We start from the raw sequence: 25,469 nt of genomic DNA, 5'->3' as shown, positions 1-25,469 counted from the left end.
GGGTTAGGGTTTGATAGATTCAGACTCTTGTTTCCTCATTAGGAATAGTGCCTGTACATCAGTAACTGTAAAATTCAATGCACAGCACACAAATGCCCACCATCTCTGTATTCCCAGTACACAACCCGAAACTCTGAAATCATTTGCTCCAAAATTAGGAGCGCCCCATCATCCTTCGATAGAGAACGTCGAACGGCGGTTATCTCAACTTCGGTATCCTCAACTTGAGAATCTGGATGATGATTCTTCTTGACATGGCGGTGTTACCCCAACTAGGGGCTCCAAACAACAGGTATTCTCAACTAACTTAGAGAATCCGAACTTGACAATTTTTCTATGATCATCTCCGCTAGAGAGTGTGATGATAGTGAACTTTGACAATGATATATTACCCTAGCTAGAAGTTCTGAACAGCAGTTATCTCAACTAGAGACCTCTGAACAATGAATATTCTCATGGCTGGCTCCTCTTGGTCATGAGAACTCAGTGATGTCTTCTTGACTCTTTTGGTCATGGCATACTATGTACGGAGTAGGTGCCTCCATCGTCAGAGAGGACTTCTGATTGCCTCATCTTGAGGACATGCATTCAAGGTCTTCCGGTGCCTATGCTGAGGACTTTCCACTACCCACAGAACGAACCTCTACACTTGAGAAAGAGAGGATAGCATGTTTGGTAGTGGTATAGAACAGATAGCAATAAGGGTCTCATAACCTGTTGAACGTTGGTTGAAGGTGTGTAATCATCTATCTATGGGTGGGTCACGTGGGTTAGGGCTTGTAGGAAACCTCAGGAATTCTTGTGGCTGAACAAGAAGCGCTTGCCACGCCGAATGTTTTTCCGGCCGGAAATGTGAATCAATATAAGGATTTAAACCGCCGTCGAATTCAACACTGCACCCAATTCACTCAACCATCCCCATCCCGTTCCTTTATCTTCCACACTTGTCGCTTTCACTCCTTTGACATTTCCCACTCACTGAATCCCAACAACGGTACGTGCAGCGCATAATTTTGCTTCGACCATCGTAAGGAAACAACATAGCTAACCCATTCCCAATAGCAAAAATACAAACAAACACACAACCGCAGCAATGTTCATCACAAGAGGCTTCTCCCTCACCAACTTCGTCATCGGATCCTCTGCTCTCTGTTTCCAAGTCTTCGTTCTCTACCCATGGCACAACAAGCTCGAGAAGGACTTCGACGACCTTAGAGCCGCCCATCTCGCCATGATGAAACAAAGTGAAGAAAACCGCACCGCAGAACTGAAAGCCATCAATGAGCGGCTGAGCAATATTAAGCAATCCCGCGGATGGTTCTGGTAGATTTAACGAACCAACGATGGCTTTTTATCCCTACAGCCCTGGTCGATCGACTTGCTCAACTCGACACACCACCACTGCCACCCCACCACCCCACCACCCCCACCGCCAGCCCTTCACCCCCTCTTTTCCTCTGCATTGAAAACCTGCTAGGGAAGGAGATTGTCCCAAATCAATCAACCCCATTTGGCTCATGAGTGCACGCGAGAGCTGCTCTCAATGGCAATCCCCGATCTTCCCATCGCCGCGTCGGCATTCTTTTACACGATATCGATTCGTCCGCTATTCCCCGTGAGGGATTACATTACCCACATACAAAGACGTCCCGGCAGATGCCGGCAAATGCATATGCTGCTGCCATCCTTCCTGGAATGCCCTTTGATGATCATCTCTCTGCTATCATTTTCTGCATTTTCTATGCAAGCAATCGGGTTTTGGATATATTGATTTTTACCTTCTCTTTCTTCTCTGTTTCCCCCCCCTTTCTTTGCAACGGCAACATCCTTCACAGGCCAATTGTTTCTTGATTAGATAGACAAGGTAGCTAGAGCCATGTAGATCGCTGCGCCATGATCCCCATGACAACTTTGATAGATGTGCAATTGAAGTATATGAGTTTCAACAGAAATAATTTTCGCTCTCCCTCCACTTCGTAACATTTTTCCCCATTCAATTCATTGACCTAGCGTCCAGCCTGAATTTCACGTCAAAATAGCACATCGTCATTGTGGATTTCAAAACCCCGTGTGCTTGGCACGTGCTCTCATCCGTCAGTTGCTGTGGCAACCTAAGGTTTGCGGAACGATAACGTTGCTGTGGCTCGTTCGAAAACCCGTTCCTCATGACGTCACGTCAATGGGCGAACGAAAAGTGCTACGAGAAAACATTGGAAACTGAGAGAAGGGGCGGAGAAAAAACAGACTGTGTGTCTCATTCTCGTCCCTTGAAACTTTAGATTATGGCCCGATTCTGGTTGGGGAATCAAAATGGAGCTGACTGGATCAATTGCCACCTTGGGTGTTAATCAAAATAGGGTTTGTTTCAAGGAAAGGTTTTTTCACGGATCTATTTTCAGGGATCGAGAAGCTGAAATTTTTCGGCCATTTTCGATGCTTAAACCGAAGGCATAGCGAAATAAAAATAAACCAATGAGAAATGCTGATCAAGAGCTCTAGGTTGTAAGAACATTACATTCACCAGGAAACGAACAAAGGAGAGAAAGGGATAAGATTCATAGGAAGCGAAGGTGTGTCCATAACTAATAAGATAAAGATGAGCCGCGCATCGAGCGCCATGGGTTCCAAGCAGGAAAACGATTCAAAAAAAAATGGCCCGAAATAATCTGGAGGGTAGTGGGGAGCCGAGAATAGGGAAGATAGAGATAAAAGGAAAAGGCCAAGTAAAAACGAAAGGGAATACAGTAAAATCTAGCCAGAATATACAAATGATAAATGAAGCGTTCAACGCTATACCAATTGGGGATATAGAAGTCAAGAATAAAGTTCAAAAATATGAAAAACATGAAAAACATGGTCAAAAATGGAAGAAAAGAATACCTACCATCCCTTGAATAAGGCAATAAGAAACCGACCGAAGGGTACTGGGCGCGGGTATCAACAAAGTATAGATATATATCTTTCAAAAATACAACACTGGGTATCGGCTTTAGTAGTCCATATAGTATTCTGGATGCCATTCTTGCCCAGGATATGCAGTACTGGACATAACAATTTCCTCGCTGGAGTCATCCCCGGGAATCGGGACGGGCAATTCAACTGGCTCGATATACTTGCCAGGGCCTGCGATATAATGCGATGGAGTGTGATTATAGTTCCGATCTTGCGGTGCCCTATGTGGATATGAAGAGCCTTCGGGTGGTGGGGAAGCGGCTGGCGACATTGTCGCGGAGTCGGGGAGTGGATGCTGAGTCGGATCGGGGGACTGGGTGCGGGCTGAGTGTTGAGCGGGCATGTTTGCCGGGACGTGCCCGTTCTGGAACTGGATAAACGACATTGGGCTCTGAGATCGCAACTGGGGATTGTTCACATAGGACTGAGGGTTCCCAGGCGGTGTCGCATGGGCAAGAACAGTGGTGTGAGATATGATACTCGCAGGATGGCTGCTGCGACTAGAGTGCGTGTTGTCCTGGGTATAGGATTGCTGCGAAGTAACTGATTGGCGCCCACCGAATTGAGTCATTGATTGTGTTTGGAGTTGATTAGTTTGCTGCTGTTGATGATAGTTATGTGGCATTGTGTTGGAATGCCTATTCGGATATATGTGTGGGTATGATTGTTGCTGTGGCTGCGGCTGCGGGAGAGCTGTGACCTGTGTTTCATACTGTTGTGGAGAATACTCAGGGGTGTGGGGTAACTTAGCAACGGGCTCGGCATGCCTGGAATGGCGGTTAAACAAACCCTGGGAGCACCATTTTTGTTAGAAAGATACCATTCAAGGGAAAGCAAGCTTTAGATTCGGGTAACTCACAGTCACTCTAGGCATGTTCTTCTTCATCTCACCAGCATTCTGAGCAAGACGGCTGGCACCCCTAATAAATTTGCCGTGGATTTTTACTTTACCAACTGGAGATTGGTTGTTCGGCAGATTATTGGTTGGGTCGCTGGGATTCGAAACAGACACAGGCGAGGCACGTTGGGTGTCCCCGGATGCGAGAGCGCTCGCGCTTCTGGTTTTTGAAAGACCTGAATCAACCTTAAAGGACTGGAACCGATTGCTCCAGCTCTTCTCGTTGGATTGTCCAGTAGCGCTCGCACGCCGATCAGCTGCCTGACGGGAAAAAGATACTTTAGACATCAAGTTAGCCATAGCCGAGCCTGGGCGAAACTCCTCTTGTACAGTTGCGGGTTTTGATGAAGTGTTGCCAGCGTACTCGCGGATCAACTGAGTTGACGCGCGCCCCTCCCTGACAGAGCCAGCAAATCGTTTTGGGTGGGTCACCGGAGGACTGGTGAGGCGTTCACTAGGAGTCTCCGTTGGAGCGGAGGGCTTAACAGATGGCGCAGCAGATGGTTGATCAGTAGGCTTTCCCTCGGTGACGCCAGAAGTTAATTCACGTTCTACCGCTAAACGCTGTGCGGTTGTATCCGGCACAAGAGGAAGGAGACTGGGTTTCGACGTTGCGATAGTATTAAGTTCCGTGGATTTGGCGGCAGCTGGTTTTGGCTGGGGTTGGATCTGCTCAGCAGGCTGGTTCCTAGAGTTATAGCTATCTGGCCGGACAGACACTGGTTTGTTCTCGGGAGACATAGATGGTAATGTCTTGATCTTATTTGCAGGCGTTGGTGGTGGGCTCTTCGGTGCTGGCGGAACCTGCTGCGCAGTATTATCAACCCCTATATATCGGGGCTCCGTTGACTCTGATCTGGAGGACGAGACCGTATCTCTACGGTTAGTATTCTGTTCCACATGTTGCAGGGAAATGACTGGTCGCGGCTGCGAATGACGAATGGCGTCAGTATCGCTACGTTGGTCGTCCGGGAGACCGGCTTCAGGTGTGGCCTGTGTTGAGTCGGAGAGCTCGCGGCCACTTTCATTTTCACTACCTGATGGCGGATGGGGTGGTTGACCACTCCCTTCAGCGTCCCCAGTTGGTTCGACTGCTGGAGTCGGTTGAATCTTCCCCTTTCTGCCAATGTTGATTTCGCGTGAGATAAAGGTGCGTAATTCTGAAGTAATTACGCTTGCCTTCCGGCCAATGACTTTGACAGCTCGTGCTTCCTCAACTGGTGGGCTAGTGTAGGTGGCATAATCAGATGGCATAAAAGAAGTCCTGTTATCCGCCATTGAGAGCGCTGCGGATGAAGTTGGTCGCTGTTCGTCCACAGAATCAGTGGGACTTTCTACATCTTCTTGAGTTTCTGATTGAACTCCAGGTTGTACTTTCGGTTGCGCTTCCCGTTGCAACTGATTCGGCGCCGCCTTTTGTGGTTTGTATTCTGGTACCTCAAGTCCGCTCTGCTGTGGCTCGTTTTGCGGTTCTGGTTTCACTCCCTCCCGGTGCTCTTCCAACTCTTGCAATTCCCACTGCGGCTCTTGCAGCTGTTGCACTAGCTTTTGTGGCTCTTGTGGCTCTCGTTTCAACCCCTCCTTAACCACTTCGTTTACCTCTTCAACCTTATCTTTTACCTCATCTTTAATCTCTTCAAAGTCCTTCTTAGCCTCGTCCCTAACCTCCTCCTCTACGTCCTCCTTAGCCTTCTCTTTAACCACCCCTTCCACCTCTTCATGGGCCTCTTCGTTCTTCTCTCTCCACACCACCGCTTCTTCTTGCACATTCACCGGAGGCTCCAAAACCACATCCCCAACCGGCAGCGTCAAATCCCTTTTCAGATCGATATCTCCTCCCCGCTCCGGCTCCGGCTCCGGCTTTTGCTCCTGCTCCTGCTCCTGCTCCTGCTCCTGCTCCTGCTCCTGCTCCTGCTCCTGCTCCTGCTCCTGCTCCTGCTCCTGCTCCTGCTCCTGCTCCTGCTCCTGCTCCTGCTCCTGCTCCTCCTCCTGCAAACTCCTATCCTTAAACCCATTCGGTCCAGAAGTCCCAACCAACCCCGCAGACTCAACATCAACAGGCGACACAACCGGTGACACCAGCGGGACGGGACAGCTATTCCTCTCCGTCTTCAGCGGCAGCTGCCCCAGCGCCGGCGCCGGTGAAAGACCATCACTTTTAGGGCTGCCAGTACCACTGGCCCACATTATCGCAGTTTGCGGCTCAGGAGACAGCGAGGCACCGGATGTCGTCGCCGTCGTCGTTTCATGTTCCTCCCATGTCGTCGTCATATCATTGGAAAACGGCGCGCGATCTAACTTGAGCGATAAAAGGCGAGGTAGTGGCTTGTCAACCGCGGCCGCGGTCTGCTGGTTGTTGGATACGTCACGTTGCTGCTGTGTCTCAAGGCTTGGGGTGGAGCTTGACCTGCGCCGTGCGGTGCCGGGGCGGGAGGAATTTACCTACAGAACGGCGAGAGAAAAGCATAATTAGATTTCTGGGAAGTTTAACGCCTCTCAAGGAGGCATGAAGAGGTGGAGAGGTAGAGACAGAAAAGAAGAGCAAGGTGGAAATGAGGTAAAAAGACGGTTGGTGATAACAGTGTCATATAATGCCCGCGCAGATGTTTCGTTGCGGGGTGTCGGAACTATAGGATCCTCAATACAAATTGATGATAAAAAAAGGCAAATTGGAAGAGGAAACAAATGGATAATAAAAGAATATACATAGGAAAAGAATAGAAAGAGATATATGCTCAAATTGTACTCGCAGCTGACAAACAGCGAGGGCAGACAAAAAAGGATTTGCCGCACCCCAATTCGAATATGAAATAAGGCATAAATGCAGGGGAAAGAATAAGCCCTATACGGCCCTACCGCCAGATCGATATAAACAAAGAAAATCAAGGAATCCCACCGAACAATGGGAATTTGTTTCAAGTATCTACCTTATCAGTACTCGTGCTGTTCCGGAACTTGCTCCTCCCCTTTGCAAAGAGCCCCTTGGCCGCTCCTCCGGCCTTCCCGCCCAGTACACCGGCGCTATGAAGCAAATCTTTACCCTTGGCCTGCACCTGCTGGGTGTTGATCTTCGTGGAAAATTGGTTGGCGCCGGATGCATGTCGTGTATGCCCGCCGGCTGTCGTCGGCGGCGTTGTTGGAGATCCCTCGTTATGGGACGTTTGGAGCGAAAGGTTACCTAAAGATGTGAGTTTGGGGAACTTATTCCGCGACGCGCTAGGTCTATGCCCAAAGGTGGTTCCTGGTGGGAGGAGGCCGTTGCGCTGAGCCAAGTCCGCATGATCGGGGTTTGAGCTGGTTGTTGCATTTATCCAGGATGACAGGCCTGTGTCCATATCTGCGAATTGTTTTCTGGTACGCTCGAACGTTTTAATCTTCTCGTTGGGCTTGTCTATGGCCATGATTTGGCGGAAGCCGAGTAATCTATGATCCTGTATTGCTGGGAGTTGGGCTGCAGACTGAAGCTCAGCAGGGATGCTAGGAGAACCTCCAGCAGACGCTGGCTGGATAGGTAGATTGTCATGCGGTTGGACGGATGGGGTTTCATATTCTGTGAGATTTTGACTTGGGCTTACTTCAGCCCTAGCTGTTGGGCTTGGGGCAACAGCCGCTTGGCTTGGATCCGTATCCGGGCTCCTCTCAGCCTGTTGTCCATTGAGGTCTCCACTAACTCGTTCCGGACCAGTTGGTGTTCTTTCTCCTACGGATTCTCGTGTAATATCTGGGGCCATGGCTGGATTAATAGTTAGCTGCTGAAGCTCCGGGGGTTCCTGGTTATTGTCTTCAATCGATGACTCTTCCCAAGAAAACCGTTTCTTTAGCGTCATAGCGGGTTCATTCTGGCCTGCAAGACCGGAGTTGTAGTCAGGACCACGGTCGGAGAAAACTGGCGCGGCATGAGACGTTTGCATATCAGGGCTTTGTGGAGGTTGTTGAGGATTCAGGATAGTAGTATGTAAAGTCTCTAGCGGAGGCTTGTCTGATGTAGCTGCCACGATAGAGTTAGAGCCAACCGCCGCCTTATCTTGGGCCTGAAGGGTAATTGAAACATGCGGGCTTAGCGACTGCATAATTTCATCTCTTAGCCGATCATGGACGCCTGGTGATACATTATCGGGGCTAGACGGCGAGACATTTTGTGATGCAGGATGATAATATTGCACCTGTGAAATTCGCTTTTCTCCTCCACCTACATTAAGCGCCGGTGGCATACGAGCGTTCTCGTCCCGCTGGGGTGCGGGAGGAGGTGGATGCGTAGGTTGTTGGAGGGCATGGCGACTAGTTGGTGACGGAGGCCGAGCGCCCTTGGTAGGGGCTGTGGGCGCACTTTCTGGAATTGACGATGGTGTCGCTGCTTGTTTGGGGGTTTCAATGTCCGATGCCGTTAGTGAAGGTGATGCATGAAATTCTCCACCTCGGGTATCGGTCGGCTTGGCTTCAGGCGTGCCAACTATGGAAACTCCCCCCAACTGAGATTTGGCGGGATGGACAGTGCATTGGACAATAGGTTTTTTAGCAGGGCTACTTCCGGAATTGGGAGGGGACAAGCTCCGCCTATGGCCCGGTTTAAAGCCCACAGGCTCTTCATCAATTGTTGGAGTCTGATCACTGGATGATTGGCCCGGCCCAAGTACACCTCCAAAGCTGGAGGACGGATGGGATTGGATTATTGGGCTGATCATAGAGGTACTGGCACTATCTGACCTGGGGATGCTACTGGTTGTTGTACTTGGGGTTTCTGGAGGTTCATCGAACGCCTGATGGACAACAGAGCGGAAACCAAGAGATGGGTTATGGTGTAATTCTGTGCCTTCAGATAGCTGTTGTTGTTCTTGCTTCTCCTCAATCGGTTGGTGACTATCCCGGCCTTGTGAAGTAGACGCACCTCCTATAGACTCATCCGCAGGTCCAGCAACAGGCTTTTCGACAGGGAGGGTTGGGGAAGCTGGTTTCCTTTGCTCTGATAATTGAGGTCGGTTCTCTGGCGAATGTAATGGTAGCCTGCCGCTGTCAGGGTTTTGCTGCACCTGGGGACTTTCTGCAGGTACAGGTAATTTTGAAGCACTGTCTGCGGGAACTGCAACCTGTGCAGCGTTTGATGCGTCAACTGGTGTACCAGAAGTACTGCCTTGATCTTCTTCCTTCTTATTCTGCTTTTGTCTCTCCTCTTCCATGCGTTTATATATATCAGCGGGGCGAATGAACAGCAGAGGTTTCGATGAGTCACTGTGGTCCGCACGTCGTTGCGCAGGGACATTTGCTTGGATATTTTGTTTGTTTTCTTGGGTATCGAGTGGGGATGCGGGTTCTGCTTCATCGGGGACAGTAGCTAAAGGGGCAACAGGTTCCTCATCTGCATATTCATCGCTATCACCCCATTCGTCACCATCGTACGAATAAGACTTTGCATTTACCCAGCGCTTAGTTTTCTGGCGGTTGACATTTGTCTTGAAGGACGGAGGTTGTCCTGCTAGTAATTGTCTATCGCCTCTGCCATTAGTCCATTCCAATCATTAGTTTACCTATCCTCTAGTAACATTTATAGAATAAGGAAGAGAATTAAGAGAGAAATTGTAGTTTACCTCCCACCAGCCACATCTGTAGGCGAGTACCCTGACATGATGGGTGAAATCCAGATCAAGGTGAGCTCGAGTCAAAAACCAGCGAAATCAACCTCAAGGGCCAGCCTTCCCGTGAAGATCTACTTTCAGAGGGCAACTCTATAAGCGCATAAGGCGTTCAGCGATGGAAATAGTTTCTGCTTGTCAATAAAAGGGGCTAATGGTTGATGCGAAAATAGTAACGACTGCGCAGTAAGCAGGATGCCACAGGCTGATATCAAGGGCATGTAGTAGGGATGGCGCAAGGTAATCACGTTGGATGATGCATTGGACGACACAGCAGTCGCAAGCTTGCGTTGAAACAAAATGAAACGGAGGTCGTTGGCAATGGAAGGACAAAAAAAGGGCAAGCAAAGAAGATGACAAGGAAGAACAAGAGAAGAAGAAACGAAGAGCAGAGAAGAGACGCACAGGGTGTGCTGGTGGCCACAGACAACACAGAGCAGCAGCAGCGGTTGTCCAGGATTCAGGAAGTCTCCGCAGACAGGAGATTATTGTTGCTGCCGCGGAGGATGATTCAGCCTCTAGGGCTGTCACGTTATATCCTGGTTGGGTATGGCCAGCGTACGATACCGTTACGTTACTAAGCCCAACAGAGCCAACTAACGGCAGATCATGGCTGGGGATTGGCTGGGGATTGGCTGTGGGGAGGAGGATGACATGATTGACATCCAACACTAGGCTATTTTTAGCTCCACTCCATGCCGCATCCTTGGGCCCAATCCCTGGTTGATCCTTCGGCTGACCAGGGACTGTAACAACTAAGGGCGCCCAAACGCGGGCTGGAGGCTGGAAGTGGGAACCAGTTAGGAAACAGCGGCGGGTGGGGGCACGGGCACAATTACCAACTGTCGGGATAAGCGATAACATTTTACAGCGCTTGTAAAATATCCACGTGATGTCTTTTCGGCTCCGGTAAAATTATTCCCCCGATAAGCCCCGTGACCCGCGCTGGTCTTGCCAGATTGATGAGCCGCATCAATGGAATATGGATCTTATCCAACGAATGTCTATCCATCCTTCTCCTGATCTTCCCACTCTAATCACACTGATATCCTGCGGAATTGAATTACTCGAAAAGTAAACACATACACTTCTGTCGTGTCAGCCTATCAGACTTCTGCGAATAATATTGGCATCAGCCTGTGCAATCAACCTACGTTATATGTTAACTCCGGACGTAACCCCTATCCAACAGCTCTAGATCACCCCCTCCACGATAAATCCACTTCGTCTTCCGTACCACTACCGATACCCTTGACATGAGGGTCGTGTGTTCGTCCCTTCACATTCCGCAAAGCTAGATAGTCCGACTCCCTTACCAACCAGACTCCCCTTTTCCGTATCATCGAAATCTTCGGCCATGGCAGTTGCGACATCTGTCCAGGACCGAACTCCTGAGTTCCAGTCCATTCTTACTCAGGCTCGAAAACGCCTTGCTTCCTCAAAAACCGGTTCCCAACGCCAATATTTTCTATCAGATGCCCAACGGAGAGATTTACAACCATCCCCTGCTAATGGAACAGCCGCGGGGGCCAAGAAAGCGGCCAGATCGGAATTTGCGAGGCGGGCTGCTGAGATTGGGAGAGGGATCTCGGGGACAATGGTGAAATTGCAGAGGCTGGCCATGTGTGAGTTTATTTTGTGGGAAATTGTGTTTGAAATTTGATATCTGGGGTATAGGTAGGATAAGTTTTGGCTGACTTGAGATCTCGAATTAGTGGCTAAGCGCAAAACCCTCTTTGATGACCGACCTGTTGAAATTTCAGAGCTCACATATGTCATCAAGCAAGATCTTGCTTCCCTCAACTCCCAAATCGCGTCTCTACAAGCTCTCACACTCGCCCAACACCCGAAATCATCACGGAGTAAAACAGACCAGGAAGGCGAACATAACGATAATGTAGGCCCATTCCAGTTTTCAAACTACGGCATAGCTACTAATTTGCATATCAAAGGTCGTGGTAATGCTCCAAGGCAAACTTGCCGACGTCGGCGCAAACTTCAAAGAAGTCCTTGAAGTCCGCACCCAAAACATCCGCGCCTCCCGCTCCCGAACAGAAAATTTCGTTTCCTCCGTCTCTTCCAAGTCACAAACAGCCCTCGAACCTCAACGTTCCGATTCCCCTCTCTATCAACCCCCCCGAAGCCGAAGTCCAGCACCACCGGGGTTTCAAGTACCTAATTCGTCCGACCTCCTAAGCCTCGAACCATCCTCCTCAGCAAGCCCCTTCTCCCTGGGGCGCGGCGGTGGATCCCAATCCGATCAGCAACTTCTAATGATGGAAGAAGCTCAGTCATCCAACTCTTATATCCAAGCACGCGGGGAAGCCATCGAAGCCATCGAGCGTACAATAAACGAGCTCGGTGGCATCTTTGGCCAGTTGGCGTCGATGGTCAGCGAGCAGTCTGAAATGATCCAGCGCATCGATGCGAATACAGAGGATGTGGTTGATAATGTGCAAGGCGCACATAGAGAGCTGTTAAAGTACTGGTCTCGAGTTTCGGGGAATCGGTGGTTGGTTGCTAAGATGTTTGGCGTTTTAATGGTATTTATCTCCAACCCCCCACCTCTTCCCCACTTTTTTTTTTTTTGCTCCCTGTACTGTTTTGAGGGCTCTATAACTGCTCAACCATGAGCAGTACCGGTGTTAGTTGGGTCATATATTCTGACTTTTGACTACAGATATTCTTCCTCTTATGGGTTCTGATATCGGGCTAGCAAGCAAGGGTCTAGCGTGCCCTGTATTTTATTAGATTCCATTCGCTTGCCATGAGGCGCGCCGCGTCGCGGCATGGTGTAATCCTTTCCATGTATCACCCTCTCTGCCTGGTTTTTTTTTTTTTTTTTTTTTTTTTTTTTTTTTTTTGTCCAGTGTACCTTTTGGGCGTCAAGGTTTTCAGATTTCATTTATCTTCACATACGGCCAGCTGGTCCTTTTCTTTCTGTCTTGTAGCATTTTATTTGGGTATACACATTTTTGGCTTCGATGGCTATCCATTCCTCCCGCTTAACTTGTTTCCTCCATTCCACAATCTTTGGTACTTGTCCTTTCTCTCCTTTTTTCCTTTCACACCAGCCACCCTTCAGAAGATCAAAATTCTTATTCTATTTTTTCTCTTTTCATTTTATATTTTATATTTTGCTCTTCGATCAATCTTCCCATATATTTTAAAATCTAATCTCAGCCCCCTTCTTGTATGCAACAACTTCTCTTTAGAGACGCGTTAGAGTAGATTTCATGAGATCAATCAGATGGCTTTTAGGTTCTCGTTCATTTGCTATCTTGATATACTCTGTATGGGAGGTGTAGATATGCCCCTTCCAAACCCACACACACTTAGTTGCCTGATGGAAAAGCCTCTTATTCTAGTGAGGGTCTCTCAGCATGAAACAATGTACAAAATCCCCAGGCCCAATTCTCCCCTTGAAATTCAAAAGCATATATACAGCAATATCACTAATGCCTTTTTGTGTTACAGCATTCCCCCCCCCCCCCCCCCACCCAAACACACAACTTGGTGTCTAATGGACTGATCTAACCATCCATCCTCTAGTACCAAAACAGAAAATCAGTAAGGGACCCGGGCGCCAGCGCAAAGACGGTCTTTATGTAGGATATCGATCACCTGGTCATTGACAGGCCAAGTCCTAACCCCCACGCAAGACAAAATTAATGAGTTCCACGAATTAAACCAGGGCGTCGAACAAACAAATATCCAGAACCACTAATCACCAGCGGCAAGCATATACCATTTCCGCACCACGAATCACGAACTAAAGAAAGGTTGAAAAAAAAAAAAAGAAGCAAAATGGAATCACATACCACGGCAACGCCTCCGTCCCATCCAATTCTCCAACGTCTGATCAATCATCAACCGCACCCCAATAAACATGAAATCCGCAACGGCCCCTGGATGCCATTTACCCTCATAAGCGCGCGGATAACGCCCGCCACCGCCCCCTGGCCGTAGTTACATGGACATGTTTAGCGGGAACATCTCACTCTCGGGCCGGGGGGACATGCCGAAGAGGCGCTGCATGGTGTATCCCGGCACGAGCGAGTTGGGGCGGCCGGTGAAGAATTGTACGAGCTTTTCCGAGATGGTCATGCTGGTTGGTGCTGGGAAGGAGGGGTGCGTGTCAGTTTCCTTTTTTATTGCTTTATTTTATTCATTTATTTATAGAGGGTTCGGGGGTAGGGCAAGGGGCTGGAATTGAGTAAGGAAAACGTACGCTGCTACGCCCATGATTCCCGCACCTATGCCGTAGAAGAATATATTGCTACATGGTACATGTACATTGGGCTTGGGCCGGTCGGGAATTGTTGTTCGTCGAGTCGAGGACATGGTTTGTGCTTGGATTAATTTTTTCGCAGTTAGAGGACACGTTTCAGATGGTTGAAAAATAGTAAAAAGAAATATAGTCAGTAGCGAGTAATCTAGGCGAGCTTAGGGTAGGCATACATGAATTTCCTCTGGTAGTTGACAGCACTCATAATTAAGCAGGATCATGTCCCAAATGTTCATCATGATTGTCAAGAGGCCGAGAAGTTTGTTCCCACAGTTAACTTTGAGCGGAATCATACCTACAGAATTTCTTCAGGAACTGGGAACAAAGGGCCTGGACTCAGCTTTGCCTTGAGAATACCACACAGAGTTATAGATACCAAGAATGCCCCATTGTTGTTTTAATAAGGTGCACATTTGACGGGTTTCGTTCAAAAGCTACGGTCCGTCAAGCTTTGTTGAGTAGCCAGAAACCAAGGAACAGGCGGGGGATAGTCGTATGGCGTATCGTTATACCATTGCTCCAACTGCAATCAAACTTATTGACCAGCACGACCAGAATGAGAAAATCCAACGGTACCTAGGTAGGATTTGAACATGACCTCCCATCAGCTATACGCGAGACCATACACCAAAATATATCGTTGTTATGCAGGTGTGGACCACACCTTAATTTGGCGACCAGGCTTCGGAGCGGGTTTTGGCTCATACTTCCAAGCCCAAGGGGAGGTAATTGCTGTCAACGGACCCGAGTCAACGGACCAGATGGCAATTTGAGCAGTGCCAGCTCCTGTCACCATTCAAACATAGCCTTGCCCAGGGCCGCGACGGCCAGTCACAAACGCAATATCCAGGAAAGACAGCAGGAGAGAATGCCACAAGGAATGCAAACCATACTTCTAGGCACGCCTTAGCTTTGTCTGGGGCAGTGTACACCAAACTGTGTTTTTCCACAAGGTTCGCAAACACGAAAAGTGAAGGAATGACTTAGGAAAGAATTGGCGATGCGCCATCCAACGAATTGAATGTGACCAATACCGTGAAAAATACTCAAAGTATCCCGCCTGCGCTCTTCCCAGCGAAGGATGGATGCATCTACTCCCCCTGTGGTTCAATGTATCCGGTGCCGGAAAGATATTCCTTAAAAATCAGGCCTAAAACCCCGGTCCAGTAGAACACACTCTATTTGGTCCTGATGGTGAATGTGGTGATGCTGGAGAATCCATGCAGAACAAGAGGATTCATTTGTCCCGTTTCTCAAGAGGAACGATGAACGATGAACTTTTGAAGTTATCCCAGTGAGCCTGGGAAAGCATATTTAGAACCGCTGCCCGTGGCTGTGTGAAGTCCAACCACAGATCAAGCTTGTGTGTGTTGCTCTGAGAGATGGTTGTTAGGTAAGTTACAGGCTGACCTGACAGAGAAATAATCTCTCCCCTGTCTTTGGCCACGACTCATCTCCATGGATAATCAGATCTTGTTACAACGGTAGCGTCGTGTGAGGGCTATCGCATCGTGTGGAGAAGTGTTTCTGAGTCGTGCCTTTCTTTGCCTGTACAACAGAGTTGCTAGCCTCGGTTTATGGTTTGAGCGCGTTTATCTCGTATTTCGTATCGCGTAAGTTACGAAATAGTCTTTCTTGGCTGATGGATAACTTACACCAAGAAGATCCTGAGAATATGGCCGGGGTGCCATTGGGGAATGCGGGCTCATATCATGGATGGGATGGGATGGGTCTCTTTGATATCGGCCACTTTGTCGGACTGTCAGCCTGGCAAGGAGTCCCGCCGCCGCTCGTATTACTATTATTGGCTGCTTGACCACTCGCGAGTGAGGCGTAACTAAACGAAATTCTACCGAATGCGGCTAGTGCATTCCGACCTGCCGATGTTGATATATGGGATCGATCTATACAGAGTACGATCGACGAGCTTCAATTGCGCTTCAGAATAGGAGTATATAATATTTTGAAAAAGCAGCTATGGCGCACACTTTCTTCTGGATTAATACTCTGTGTCCAGAGCATCTATTTCGTGTCCTTACTGTGCAGGCCATACTGTCAGTCATCTTAATGCTTAGACCAACCTTGCTTCTTGTTCCAGTGTTTACTTCCATTTCTCATCATTTAATTTTTGGATAATCGAAGGATTTTATTTATTTATTTCCTTTTTGCGATGGGCGGACCTGGCACTGGTACGTCTCAGTTTCCCTTGACAGACAATGAAAACACTATTAGCTTCCTCAAGCTAAATACAGGCTTCCTACCACAGAGGGTTTTAGTTTCTTCCAGTACAAGCCAGTAAAGGGAGCCTCCGCAGTTTTTGCGGTTCTTTGGCTTGTTTCGGGCGTTCTGCATCTATGGCAAAATAACTTGTATGAGATAACCTCTTTTTCTGTCTCCTCTCCATACTCAGGATCGCATATCTGATGCCCTTCTTGCAGGAGATATAAAACGTGGCGGATGGGCATGCTGCTTCCATGGGTCTCGCTGATCTTCGTAGTCGGCTATATCCTCCGTGAAATTGCAGCTCACGGCCTCTACGGAGATCTTAATCTTTTCATTGCGACGTCATGTTTCCTATTTTGTGCCCCGTAAGCCATCCCCCCTTCCACCGCAATGTCACCCTGGATGGTTTGATGGGTAGACACTATTCAAGCGCTGTTCTGACTAGTTCCTACAGCCCTATATTCCTCGCCATAAACTCTATCATCTTCGGTCGTGTACTGTATTATGTCCCCTGGCTATCGCCAATGCATCCAGGGCGCGTGATATCGACTTTTCTCGGGTGCGATGTTATCATCGAAGCCCTGGCCTCTTCTGGAGCATCTATAGGGTCAAATCTCAGTCACCCGCCAGGGACGCTAAAGGTGGGCGCCATCCTAATCAAGATTTCGATTCTCGCACAAATCCCGATCTTCGCCCTTTTTGGCGTTCTCGTCGCCCATTTCCACCGCCGCTTACACAAAGCTGGTATCCACGAACCAAGAATCCGAAAAGTGCTGGTAACCCTCTACTTGTCGTGCGTGCTGTTGACGATTCGGAATGTATTTCGTGCTATAGACACATTTGAAGGGTGGGGATCTGCTATGGGCCGCACCGAGGCATATTTCTGGTGCCTCGATGCAATACCCATACTCATCAATGGTGTTTTGATGAATATATTCCCGCCTGCCAGCTGCCTTCCCCGGTCCAATGTGATTTATCTAGCGCAGGATGGGAAAACAGAGCGCATTGGCCCAGGCTGGGTCGATGATAGACATTTTCTCCTAACTGTTTTTGACCCTTTTGATTTTGCTGGAATGGCCAAGGGGAAAGACAAGAAGACTGCCTTTTGGGAAGAAGACGCGGTCTCGTTGCATGATCACTCTGATACACACCGTCTCGCGGTTTGAAAACTTTGCAATTCCGAGCGCGTATATTATCGCTTCATTAAACCAGCTAGAACTTCTCTCTTCTTCTTCCCTTTCTTCTTCTTCTTCTTCTCTCTCTCTCTCTCTCTCTCTCTCTCTCTTTTTTTTTTTTCTTTTTTTTTTTTTTTTTTTTTCCTTCGCAATAATTCATTTATTTCTGCTCTCGCTTTGTCCTTATATTGGGAATATTTCTAATTTACTCCTTCACCCGTTGGCCAAGTAATGACCATCTGTAGAGATCTATCATGACCATTTATCGCTTCGTTGCACTTCTATTCAACTATGCAATGGTCAATACAATTTTTCTTTCCAAGGTTTTACTTCATTCACAGCAAGGGATAGCCATTACCCTTATTCTTAAATAGCAAATCACATTTGGTTAGAAAGTAGGATGAAGAAGATAGACACTCCAAAGGGAACTAATAAACCCAAAAAAATCCTAATATTTATCTCCTCACTAAGAAGTGCGGGGGAAATAAAAGAGAAGAGAGGGGGGGGGGAAACAAAGCATAGATTAGATGAGTAAGAAAGGTTGCTAACAAAGAAATTATAAAAAATAGGGGAAGAAGACAGGAAGAAAAACAAATAGTAGAAGAGACGAGTAAGAAAAAAAAGGAGATAAGTGATGCTAATGGATAGGACTCTAAAGATTGGGATCTGAAGGATTGATTCTAAGAAAGAAAATATTTTCCTCTAAGGCAGCGGACCGTACTCGATGGTCACGCGGAGATCATATCGTGGTTGGGGACGATCTCGGTAGACAGCAATGTCAACAGCAGTTACGCCCAAGCAATTAGTCCAGCGCAGCTCATGGTATATAAATTCCATGATCGGTATCATAACTTCGGTTCCAAGCAGGGTATAGAATATAGTATCCTCCTCGATCTGTCTTTCATGGTTCCCTGACGGGTAGTTTGGTACAAACTTGAATATGCTCACGTCCAAGGGGCCATAAATGTGAGATATCCATTGAATTGCGTCCTCAATAACCTGTCGGCTCGTAAATTCTTCAAGAGGAATATTTGTAATAACCATGTAGCGAACTTGACTGAGATGGCAGCTCAGGTCGTCGTGATTTCGCCTAGCTAAGGAGTATATGCGCCTAAGGTGGATTGCCCTTCGAGCGGGCGAATATTTTCCGGTGCGAGGAAGCGTGCTAGTGTTCAAAATCCAGATGGTGTCCTCAACGCTGAAAAAGCTCCCACGCAAGATGCCGGGATAGTTTGTCGGAGTGATTTCATATTGATTATGGTAAATCCCTGGTTCCTCTCCGCATGACCAAAAACTGGATGATGTTCGTTCATCATTCTCCGGTTGGCCTCGCGGCTCGACAAGGAAATAAAGAAATTCATCCGCGCCTCTGTGAAGCCCTACTCTCCGTGAGCCTAATCTTCTTTTTTCGTCTGACTGTTTTTTGACTAGGGCAATGCCTAATTTCCACGCTTGGAAATGATTCTGCACGAAGGAATACATCCAGTGATTTACAGCTGGATCGAATGGGTTGTCTGGATTTGGCAGCGCCTGTGGAGGGTGTTGATTGGGCGGAACAGACATCATACTTTCTGGTTACTGTGATGCTGTGAGTTTCGGGCGTTGTTGCAATGCAAGCAGAATTGTCAAAATGATTGAGACGTGATGAGGATCATGACCAGACAGACAAGCAGGTTTGAGGGCAGGGCAATGGGTATATATATACACTTTCTATATATTACCAAAAACCCATTACAGGAACTTGCTGTTAGTTTCTTAGTTGGTATTGTTGTCCTTCCTTTACTGCAGAGGCTCGCTAATGGGAATCGCCCGCTTTCTTCATGCTCATTTTTCTCTTTGCAACTTCTGATGAAAGTGCTGTGGTGGTCTGAGCCGAGCCGGAAAGATCATTCTCATCGCATTTCTCTTGTGGAATAGGAAACAGGGCTGGAAAAAGGCTCGAAAAGGTGGCAACAATTGCATGGGCCAATACTAAGATATGTTGACGCAGTGGGGAGAGGTTGAGAATGGTGAATGGCCATTAAACTGAGATGAAAACAATAAAAAAAATTTGCGAAGGGTATTTCCTGAGATACAGCTTTCTTGCATATTTTGATGTGGGCGCTTCTTGATTAAACTCCTTCCGCGGCTTTTATCTGGGACACTCCATTGAAGAAAAATGCCCAAGGGCAACACCCAGTCGGTGTTCCCAACAGTAACTCTGGGGCGGTTATTCTCGATAACTTGTAGAAGAATGTGCGGTACATATCAAGATCCCGCGATAGCTCGCTAGGCAATTAAGCGGGGAGGTCTTTGTAGGACAAGTTGCAATTAACAATTGTGATATTTCACAATTTAACAAGATCAATAAATACCATGAATTTAAGATAACAACACAGCCAAAGACTCTGGTGTGTGTATTTCTGGGATATTCATTTATTTTGCTGTAGTCAAAGTACACGCTAGGACTCAGAATGAACATAATTCAATCTGAATACATCATGAAGAACCTGCAGGTGAAATATTGAATGAATACTTCGTTACTGTGGGGCCTGAGTTCTGCAGTTGCAGAATCATCGCTCGAATATGAAATATTTGACATTATTATTGCGGTCTGTTGAGGAGACCAATAGATCTTCATTGCTTGGAAGCAGGACGCAGGCGACGGGGGAGGAGGTATGTACGTATGTAGGAGGTGAAGTCAATGTAGACAGCGGAAATTTCCAGGGACCGACCGAGGTCGAGGCCGAGACATGAGATACCCCTGAATATTTTCAATGGGTAAGGCTGTTCATTCGTTTCTTTTTTGTCAGGTCACATGATCTGGCTTACTAATCCTTCCACCATATAACTTTCCACAAGCTAGCAACCTTTCAATGACAGGAGCTTTACACCTTCCACAGGTTATGAGACCTGTTTTGTGCAAAATTGCTGCCAATTCGGGATTCCTTGTCAATATACTCATTATTTGAACTACTGCTTCATTCAATACACTCATCAGGAGTTAAAATCATCTTATTCTATAAGTATTGATGTGTTTGAGATCTTGATAATCAATAATACTACTGCTCACTTAAAAAAGAGGCTTGCAGAAAACACATCACATTTGCAAAAAAGCAAGAAAAGAGAATGATATTGACAAGGATTCAATAAACAAATATCAAGATGATGGATTCAACACAATCTCACTCACATACATGTTTGCAATCTCATGTTCTTTTCACTGAATCAGTTGCAGTTGATGATGATGATTCTTCACACTTATACTCTGTCAGTTGTGGCGGGCTGCGCCCGATCAATCATATAGACTATTCCGTTACACTCCACAGATCCCAACCACATCATTCTCGAACGCGTACGCTCCGATTCTCAGCCATTCTCGATTGCCGATCCTCGGCCGCTACAAACGCGTGTATATCATTCTTGAATGCGTACGCTCTGATTCTCAGCCATTCTCAATCACCGATCCTCGGCCACTATGAACGCGCGTATATTCTCCTGCCCCGAAGTTCCACCATGTATGCCACCACATATGTGTATAAATATTCATCTCAATTGCTGATTCTCACACTTTCTCTTTCTTTGCTTCTCTAATGTTTTTATCTTTGTTATATAAGATCTATAATATTATACTGATCTATTCAGTGTAGGCCTCTTACACTATAAAAACATTCATCATCTTCTTATCAGAAATGATTATTTATCAAGAGATATCTGAACACATAATAACATGTAAGAAATAGAGAAACAGTTAAACAGTTAAGCAGACACTAAGTTCTCAGATAGTTCTCAGATAGAAGCTTGCTTATCAGTCACTCTGACTCTGTAACAAGATCTTATGAAGAGAATAAGATCTTATAAGAGAATATCAGTGAAAGATCTGAGAGTTCTGACACTCAGATATATGAGAATACAATTACACATCTGATAATTGATATAATCATGTCTAATGATAATATGAAACTCTCAAACACAAGTATAAATACAGTGTCACAGTGACTCTGAGTAATATTAAAACTATAATAACAATAAATAGTTGATATACATACAACTTAACAATGCTAATATGAAGAGATTTAATAACTAACTCATATAATTTCAACATCTACAGAATTAAATATAAAAGTATTGAAAGAATACTTAGATACTTCTACATATTTCAATACTTTCAATCTCACTCTCTACTCATTATGAAGAATGAAAATGCTTGTGAAACTAAGTGTAGATAGAGATATTATCAGTTCATTAATTAATTAAGATTAGTATATCAATGAATAATTGAAAGATTATATAAAATAGAAGTTTTATTTATGAATGAAAGCATGTGAATCAGTATTATAAATATCTGATAATATTATGAAATATCTTAATATTCTGTTTCAAGACACTGTTATATAACAGAAAGTATTAGATTGACTACAGAGTACTTAACAGAGAAATATTTCTCTTATAATATTCATCTCTGACTTTAATATCAAGATTCTAGAAGTAGATGATTAATCTTAAAAGAATTGAATGAAGATTAGCATACTTAAGAAGACATTAACTTTCAAACTCTTACAAGCTTTTATAAGTATAGATAAAGACTAGACTTATAAAAACTTCTACACACAGCTTCAGACAATGAATAATCATCTTACTAAGCTTAAGAATATATAGAATAGTGATAGAAGATGTTACATCTCAGTAACTTATATACTCACACTGAGAAATAATAATAATGCAGATGTTATGAATTGAGTAGACTTGAATATCTATATATAAGCAAGAGTCTTCACTGTCTGAACAGACTTCTGAGTTTCTGAGATCACTTCTAAAGAAGTCACTGATTGATATTAATATGAAGTATATATTAACTGTAATTAATCAGAATATATTACTTTCAACTGCTAATTAATCTATATATCTTCATACTTGAGAGAAAGATCAGCATCTTCTTATTCAAAGAATGAATCAGTGTCTGTCTATATTAATTATATTACATTAGAGAAAGATTCAGAAAATAACTATAAGAATATCTCAGTGAAACAGAGAAAAGATTAGCTTCTATTCAAATTTATAAACAGAAGCTTGAAGAGATCAGATAATAATAATTTGAAAAGAAGATAATAATGAATGCAATTCTTATATCTACTGTGATTGATAATATGTATAATATAAAAGCCATGATAGACAGTGATCTATATCACTATATAATAATAAAATCTTCAGTTATAAAATATTATAATCTTCAGTGTATCTCTTTATTAAAACCTTGACTTCTCACAGAATTTAATGATTTAAAAGACATTTGTATCTGTTATATAATGAAGCTGACTATAGATGTGAGAGAATATCAATATGAAAATATCTATGCATATGAAGTTGATAATCTTGATTATAATCTTATACTAGAACTTGCCTGGCTATGGCCCGGTGGCGTAGTGGTTAACTACACTACCATGGAGCCTCAATTAGCGGCCTTCCCCCCGGGGAATGAATGTCAAGAGGGGGCAGGTTCAAACCCTGCAAGGGCCATCTTAATCACAGCTTTCACTGTTAAGTCATAAAACAGTATCAGGGGCCCCCAGGTGCACTATAGTAAATCATCATCAAGCTTAAGATATTCATCCCGGGGGTTCCCGGGTGCTAATTCTCACTAATCTTAGAATTAACAGTTCTCCGGGTGCTTCAAGTTAGATCAGTACTAGAGTAATTGAGGTCTAGAGTGTCTGCAGAATAGTGAATTATTGTCAAGCTTAACTGATCAGGTCTCATTTCTCTCACTCTAGATACTCACTTCTGAGAAATGAGATTTAAAAACTATCTGATTAAGATACTCTGGGTCTAGCAAGAACCTAGGTGAGATGAGACCTAGATGCTCTTAATAGATGGTTAGTGTAAGTAAGACTGTGACAGTCAATTGATAGGCTGAAATGCTGAGATTGACAGCTGGAAGATTAGAGACTTAACTAGAATTGAGTAGCTCTGATATTATTCTTAGTGAGAATCTCACTTATGAATAAGCTAGTTACAGAAGCTAGCTGAGTGATGACTCTTTAAAGAGAATGATAATCTCTGAAGCAGGCCTGAGAGAACAGAGACAGTAGTCAGTTATATAGAGTGTTAAAATATGTATATAGCTTAAGATGTAAACTGCAGAGATCTTGTTCTGTAGCTCTCTTTACTTTATCTTTTTCTTTATCTTTTTCTTTTAATTTCTTTCTATACTATCTATTTAATGTGTCTATCTTTGAGACTGTGTTCTTTTTCTCTTTTTCTTTATCATGATATTGTTAAATGATTTCAAAGTATTAAAAGATATTAAAACACTGCAATTTGTAAACAGTTTTTATATTCTGAGCTGGAATTTTCTGATTTTACATATCTGAAATTAATGAATGTATAATAGTTAACTTTACAGACATAGGAAAAACTCTGAGAATTAAAAGTTCTTAGGTAGATATCATAGTCTCTGACTGCATACATCTATAATTGAAGAATAATAATAATAATAATAACTTATCTGATTATCTGAACAAGACATTTTATTAAATACTTGAAACAGAAGCTTGATATTCTCTAACAATGATAGAATTCATAAAGATGATGTTCATAAGACTATTAATCTGACATAGATCTCTGTCAATATCTATGAAATACTCAGAAAAAGAAGTTGCTGAAAGAATTACTGATAGTAGAATTATATATCAATCTATTTCATCAGTCTGACTGATATTAAAAAGACTCTAGAAAAATTATTTCATATTATAATAACAGATTCTTGTATAAAACTCTCTTAATAATATCATGAATATCTAGATATCTTCTGATAAGATAATATTATAAATATACTCTTCTTATGAGATTCTGAAGTGAATCACAGTATCAAGTTAGAGAAAAAGAATGATAAGAATCTCAAATTATTATAAGACTCTCTTTATAATATATTCTGAGATGAACTTTTTCTTCTTCAGAAGACACTCAATAATCTATTGAATAAAGAATTTATATATATTAGTAACTCTTTCACTGCAGTCTCTATTCTCTTTACAAAGAAATCAGATAAAGAACTTCAATTCTGTGTAAACTACTAAGATTTGAATAGATTGATAAAGAAAGATTGATATCTCTTATCTCTTATCAATGAAACTCTAGCATAGATCAGATAAGCTCAATAATTTATAAAACTAGATATTATCACTGCATTTCATAAGATTCATATCACTGAAGAAGATGAATGACTTACAGTATTTTAAACATATTATAATCTCTTTGAATGAATAGTCACACTCTTTGAACTGACTAACACTCTCAGTATATTTCAGAAGTATATTAACTGAGTACTCTGAGATTTTCTTAATGAGTTTATATCTACTTATTTAGATGACATTCTCATCTTCACTGATGAATTCAGAAAAGAATATCAAGAGTATATATGAAAGATATTATAACAGCTATAAGAAGTAGAACTATCAATAGATATTAATAAGTATGATTTTAAAGTCAAGAGTATCAAGTATCTGAGTTTTATTATAGAAGCTGATAAGGAGATTCAAATAAATTCTGAGAAAGTCTCTGTCATTCTTGAATAAGAAGCTTTATATACTATGAAAGATATACAAAGCTTCATCAGATTTACTAACTTCTATCAGTGATTTATATAAAACTTCTCAGATATTACAAGATCACTTACAGATCTCACTAAGAAAGACTCAGTATTTCAATGATCAGTGAATACTGAAGCTGCATTTATACAGATGAAGAAGATGTTTATTAATACTTCTCTACTGATAATATTTGATTCTGATTATAAGACAGTTATTGAAGCTGATTTCTCTGACTATATAATAGAAGAAGCAATATTATAATATAATAATAAAGAGGTTCTACAATCATGTGTCTTCATGTCTAAGAAACTGAGTCTCACTGAATGCAATTATGAGATCTATAATAAGAAACTTCTCACAATTATATACTGTTTAGAAGAATGAGACTCTGAACTCTGAAGTATCTCTGAATTTGAGATAGTCACAGATTATAAGAACCTTAAATACTTCACAATTATCTGTAAACTCACTAAATAACAGATATGATAATCTGAGTTCTTAAGCTGCTTTTATTTTACAATACACTATCATTCTGATAGTCAGAACTCAATGATAGATGCCCTCTTATAATGAGAGCAAGATATATTATCTGATATAATAGATACTCACAGAATGAACTGAGAGTACTAGCTCTTAAATCTGAAGATACTAGTTGATCAAGATGAAACAGTTTATGATACTATACATGCTTTCTCAGTTAGAACTGCTATTGATATCTTCACTTTCTCTACACTGAAT

The 25,469-nt window shown here is 44.0% G+C and overlaps 7 protein-coding genes across 7 annotated transcripts; 3 read left to right on the top strand and 4 right to left on the bottom strand.

The window, feature by feature from the left end:
• The first annotated feature begins 119 nt into the window (after nt 1-119).
• BDBG_02751 (uncharacterized protein) lies at nt 120-2,178 on the top strand. The gene is made up of 2 exons (XM_031720937.1): nt 120-994; nt 1,063-2,178. Exon 2 carries the CDS (start codon nt 1,094-1,096, stop codon nt 1,325-1,327), a length of 234 nt encoding a protein of 77 aa, XP_031577287.1. The 5' UTR covers nt 120-994; nt 1,063-1,093; the 3' UTR covers nt 1,328-2,178.
• An 811-nt stretch (nt 2,179-2,989) lies between these two features.
• On the bottom strand, nt 2,990-6,121 carry BDBG_02750 (uncharacterized protein; the record flags this gene model as incomplete). Its single annotated transcript, XM_002626527.1, has 2 exons — nt 2,990-3,742; nt 3,812-6,121. The coding sequence occupies 2 exons, from the start codon at nt 6,119-6,121 to the stop codon at nt 2,990-2,992; spliced, it is 3,063 nt and encodes a 1,020-aa protein (XP_002626573.1).
• A 644-nt stretch (nt 6,122-6,765) lies between these two features.
• On the bottom strand, nt 6,766-9,470 carry BDBG_02749 (uncharacterized protein; the record flags this gene model as incomplete). The annotated part of the gene is made up of 2 exons (XM_002626526.2): nt 6,766-9,340; nt 9,433-9,470. The coding sequence occupies 2 exons, from the start codon at nt 9,468-9,470 to the stop codon at nt 6,766-6,768; spliced, it is 2,613 nt and encodes an 870-aa protein (XP_002626572.1).
• Nucleotides 9,471-10,410: 940 nt separating this feature from the next.
• Nucleotides 10,411-12,917, top strand: BDBG_02748 (syntaxin 5). The gene is made up of 4 exons (XM_002626525.2): nt 10,411-11,102; nt 11,193-11,374; nt 11,430-12,020; nt 12,158-12,917. The coding sequence occupies exons 1-4, from the start codon at nt 10,835-10,837 to the stop codon at nt 12,191-12,193; spliced, it is 1,077 nt and encodes a 358-aa protein (XP_002626571.1). The 5' UTR covers nt 10,411-10,834; the 3' UTR covers nt 12,194-12,917.
• Nucleotides 12,918-13,446: 529 nt separating this feature from the next.
• On the bottom strand, nt 13,447-13,821 carry BDBG_02747 (uncharacterized protein; the record flags this gene model as incomplete). The annotated part of the gene is made up of 2 exons (XM_031720936.1): nt 13,447-13,585; nt 13,709-13,821. 2 exons carry the CDS (start codon nt 13,819-13,821, stop codon nt 13,447-13,449), a joined length of 252 nt encoding a protein of 83 aa, XP_031577286.1.
• Nucleotides 13,822-14,248: 427 nt separating this feature from the next.
• BDBG_02746 (RTA1 domain-containing protein) lies at nt 14,249-17,267 on the top strand. The gene is made up of 5 exons (XM_031720935.1): nt 14,249-15,158; nt 15,236-15,954; nt 16,032-16,134; nt 16,204-16,353; nt 16,443-17,267. The coding sequence occupies exons 2-5, from the start codon at nt 15,936-15,938 to the stop codon at nt 17,152-17,154; spliced, it is 984 nt and encodes a 327-aa protein (XP_031577285.1). The 5' UTR covers nt 14,249-15,158; nt 15,236-15,935; the 3' UTR covers nt 17,155-17,267.
• An 18-nt stretch (nt 17,268-17,285) lies between these two features.
• Nucleotides 17,286-19,322, bottom strand: BDBG_02745 (uncharacterized protein). Its single transcript, XM_002626522.2, has 2 exons — nt 17,522-19,322; nt 17,286-17,452 (listed from the first exon to the last, which is right to left on the bottom strand). The coding sequence occupies exon 1, from the start codon at nt 18,727-18,729 to the stop codon at nt 17,866-17,868; it is 864 nt and encodes a 287-aa protein (XP_002626568.2). The 5' UTR covers nt 18,730-19,322; the 3' UTR covers nt 17,286-17,452; nt 17,522-17,865.
• Between the last annotated feature and the right edge of the window lie 6,147 nt (nt 19,323-25,469).

Source organism: Blastomyces gilchristii (assembly GCF_000003855.2).
Source record: "Blastomyces gilchristii SLH14081 genomic scaffold supercont1.4, whole genome shotgun sequence".
Classification (NCBI taxonomy): Eukaryota; Fungi; Ascomycota; class Eurotiomycetes; order Onygenales; family Ajellomycetaceae; genus Blastomyces; species Blastomyces gilchristii.
This window is presented reverse-complemented; position numbering and strand designations above follow the sequence as displayed.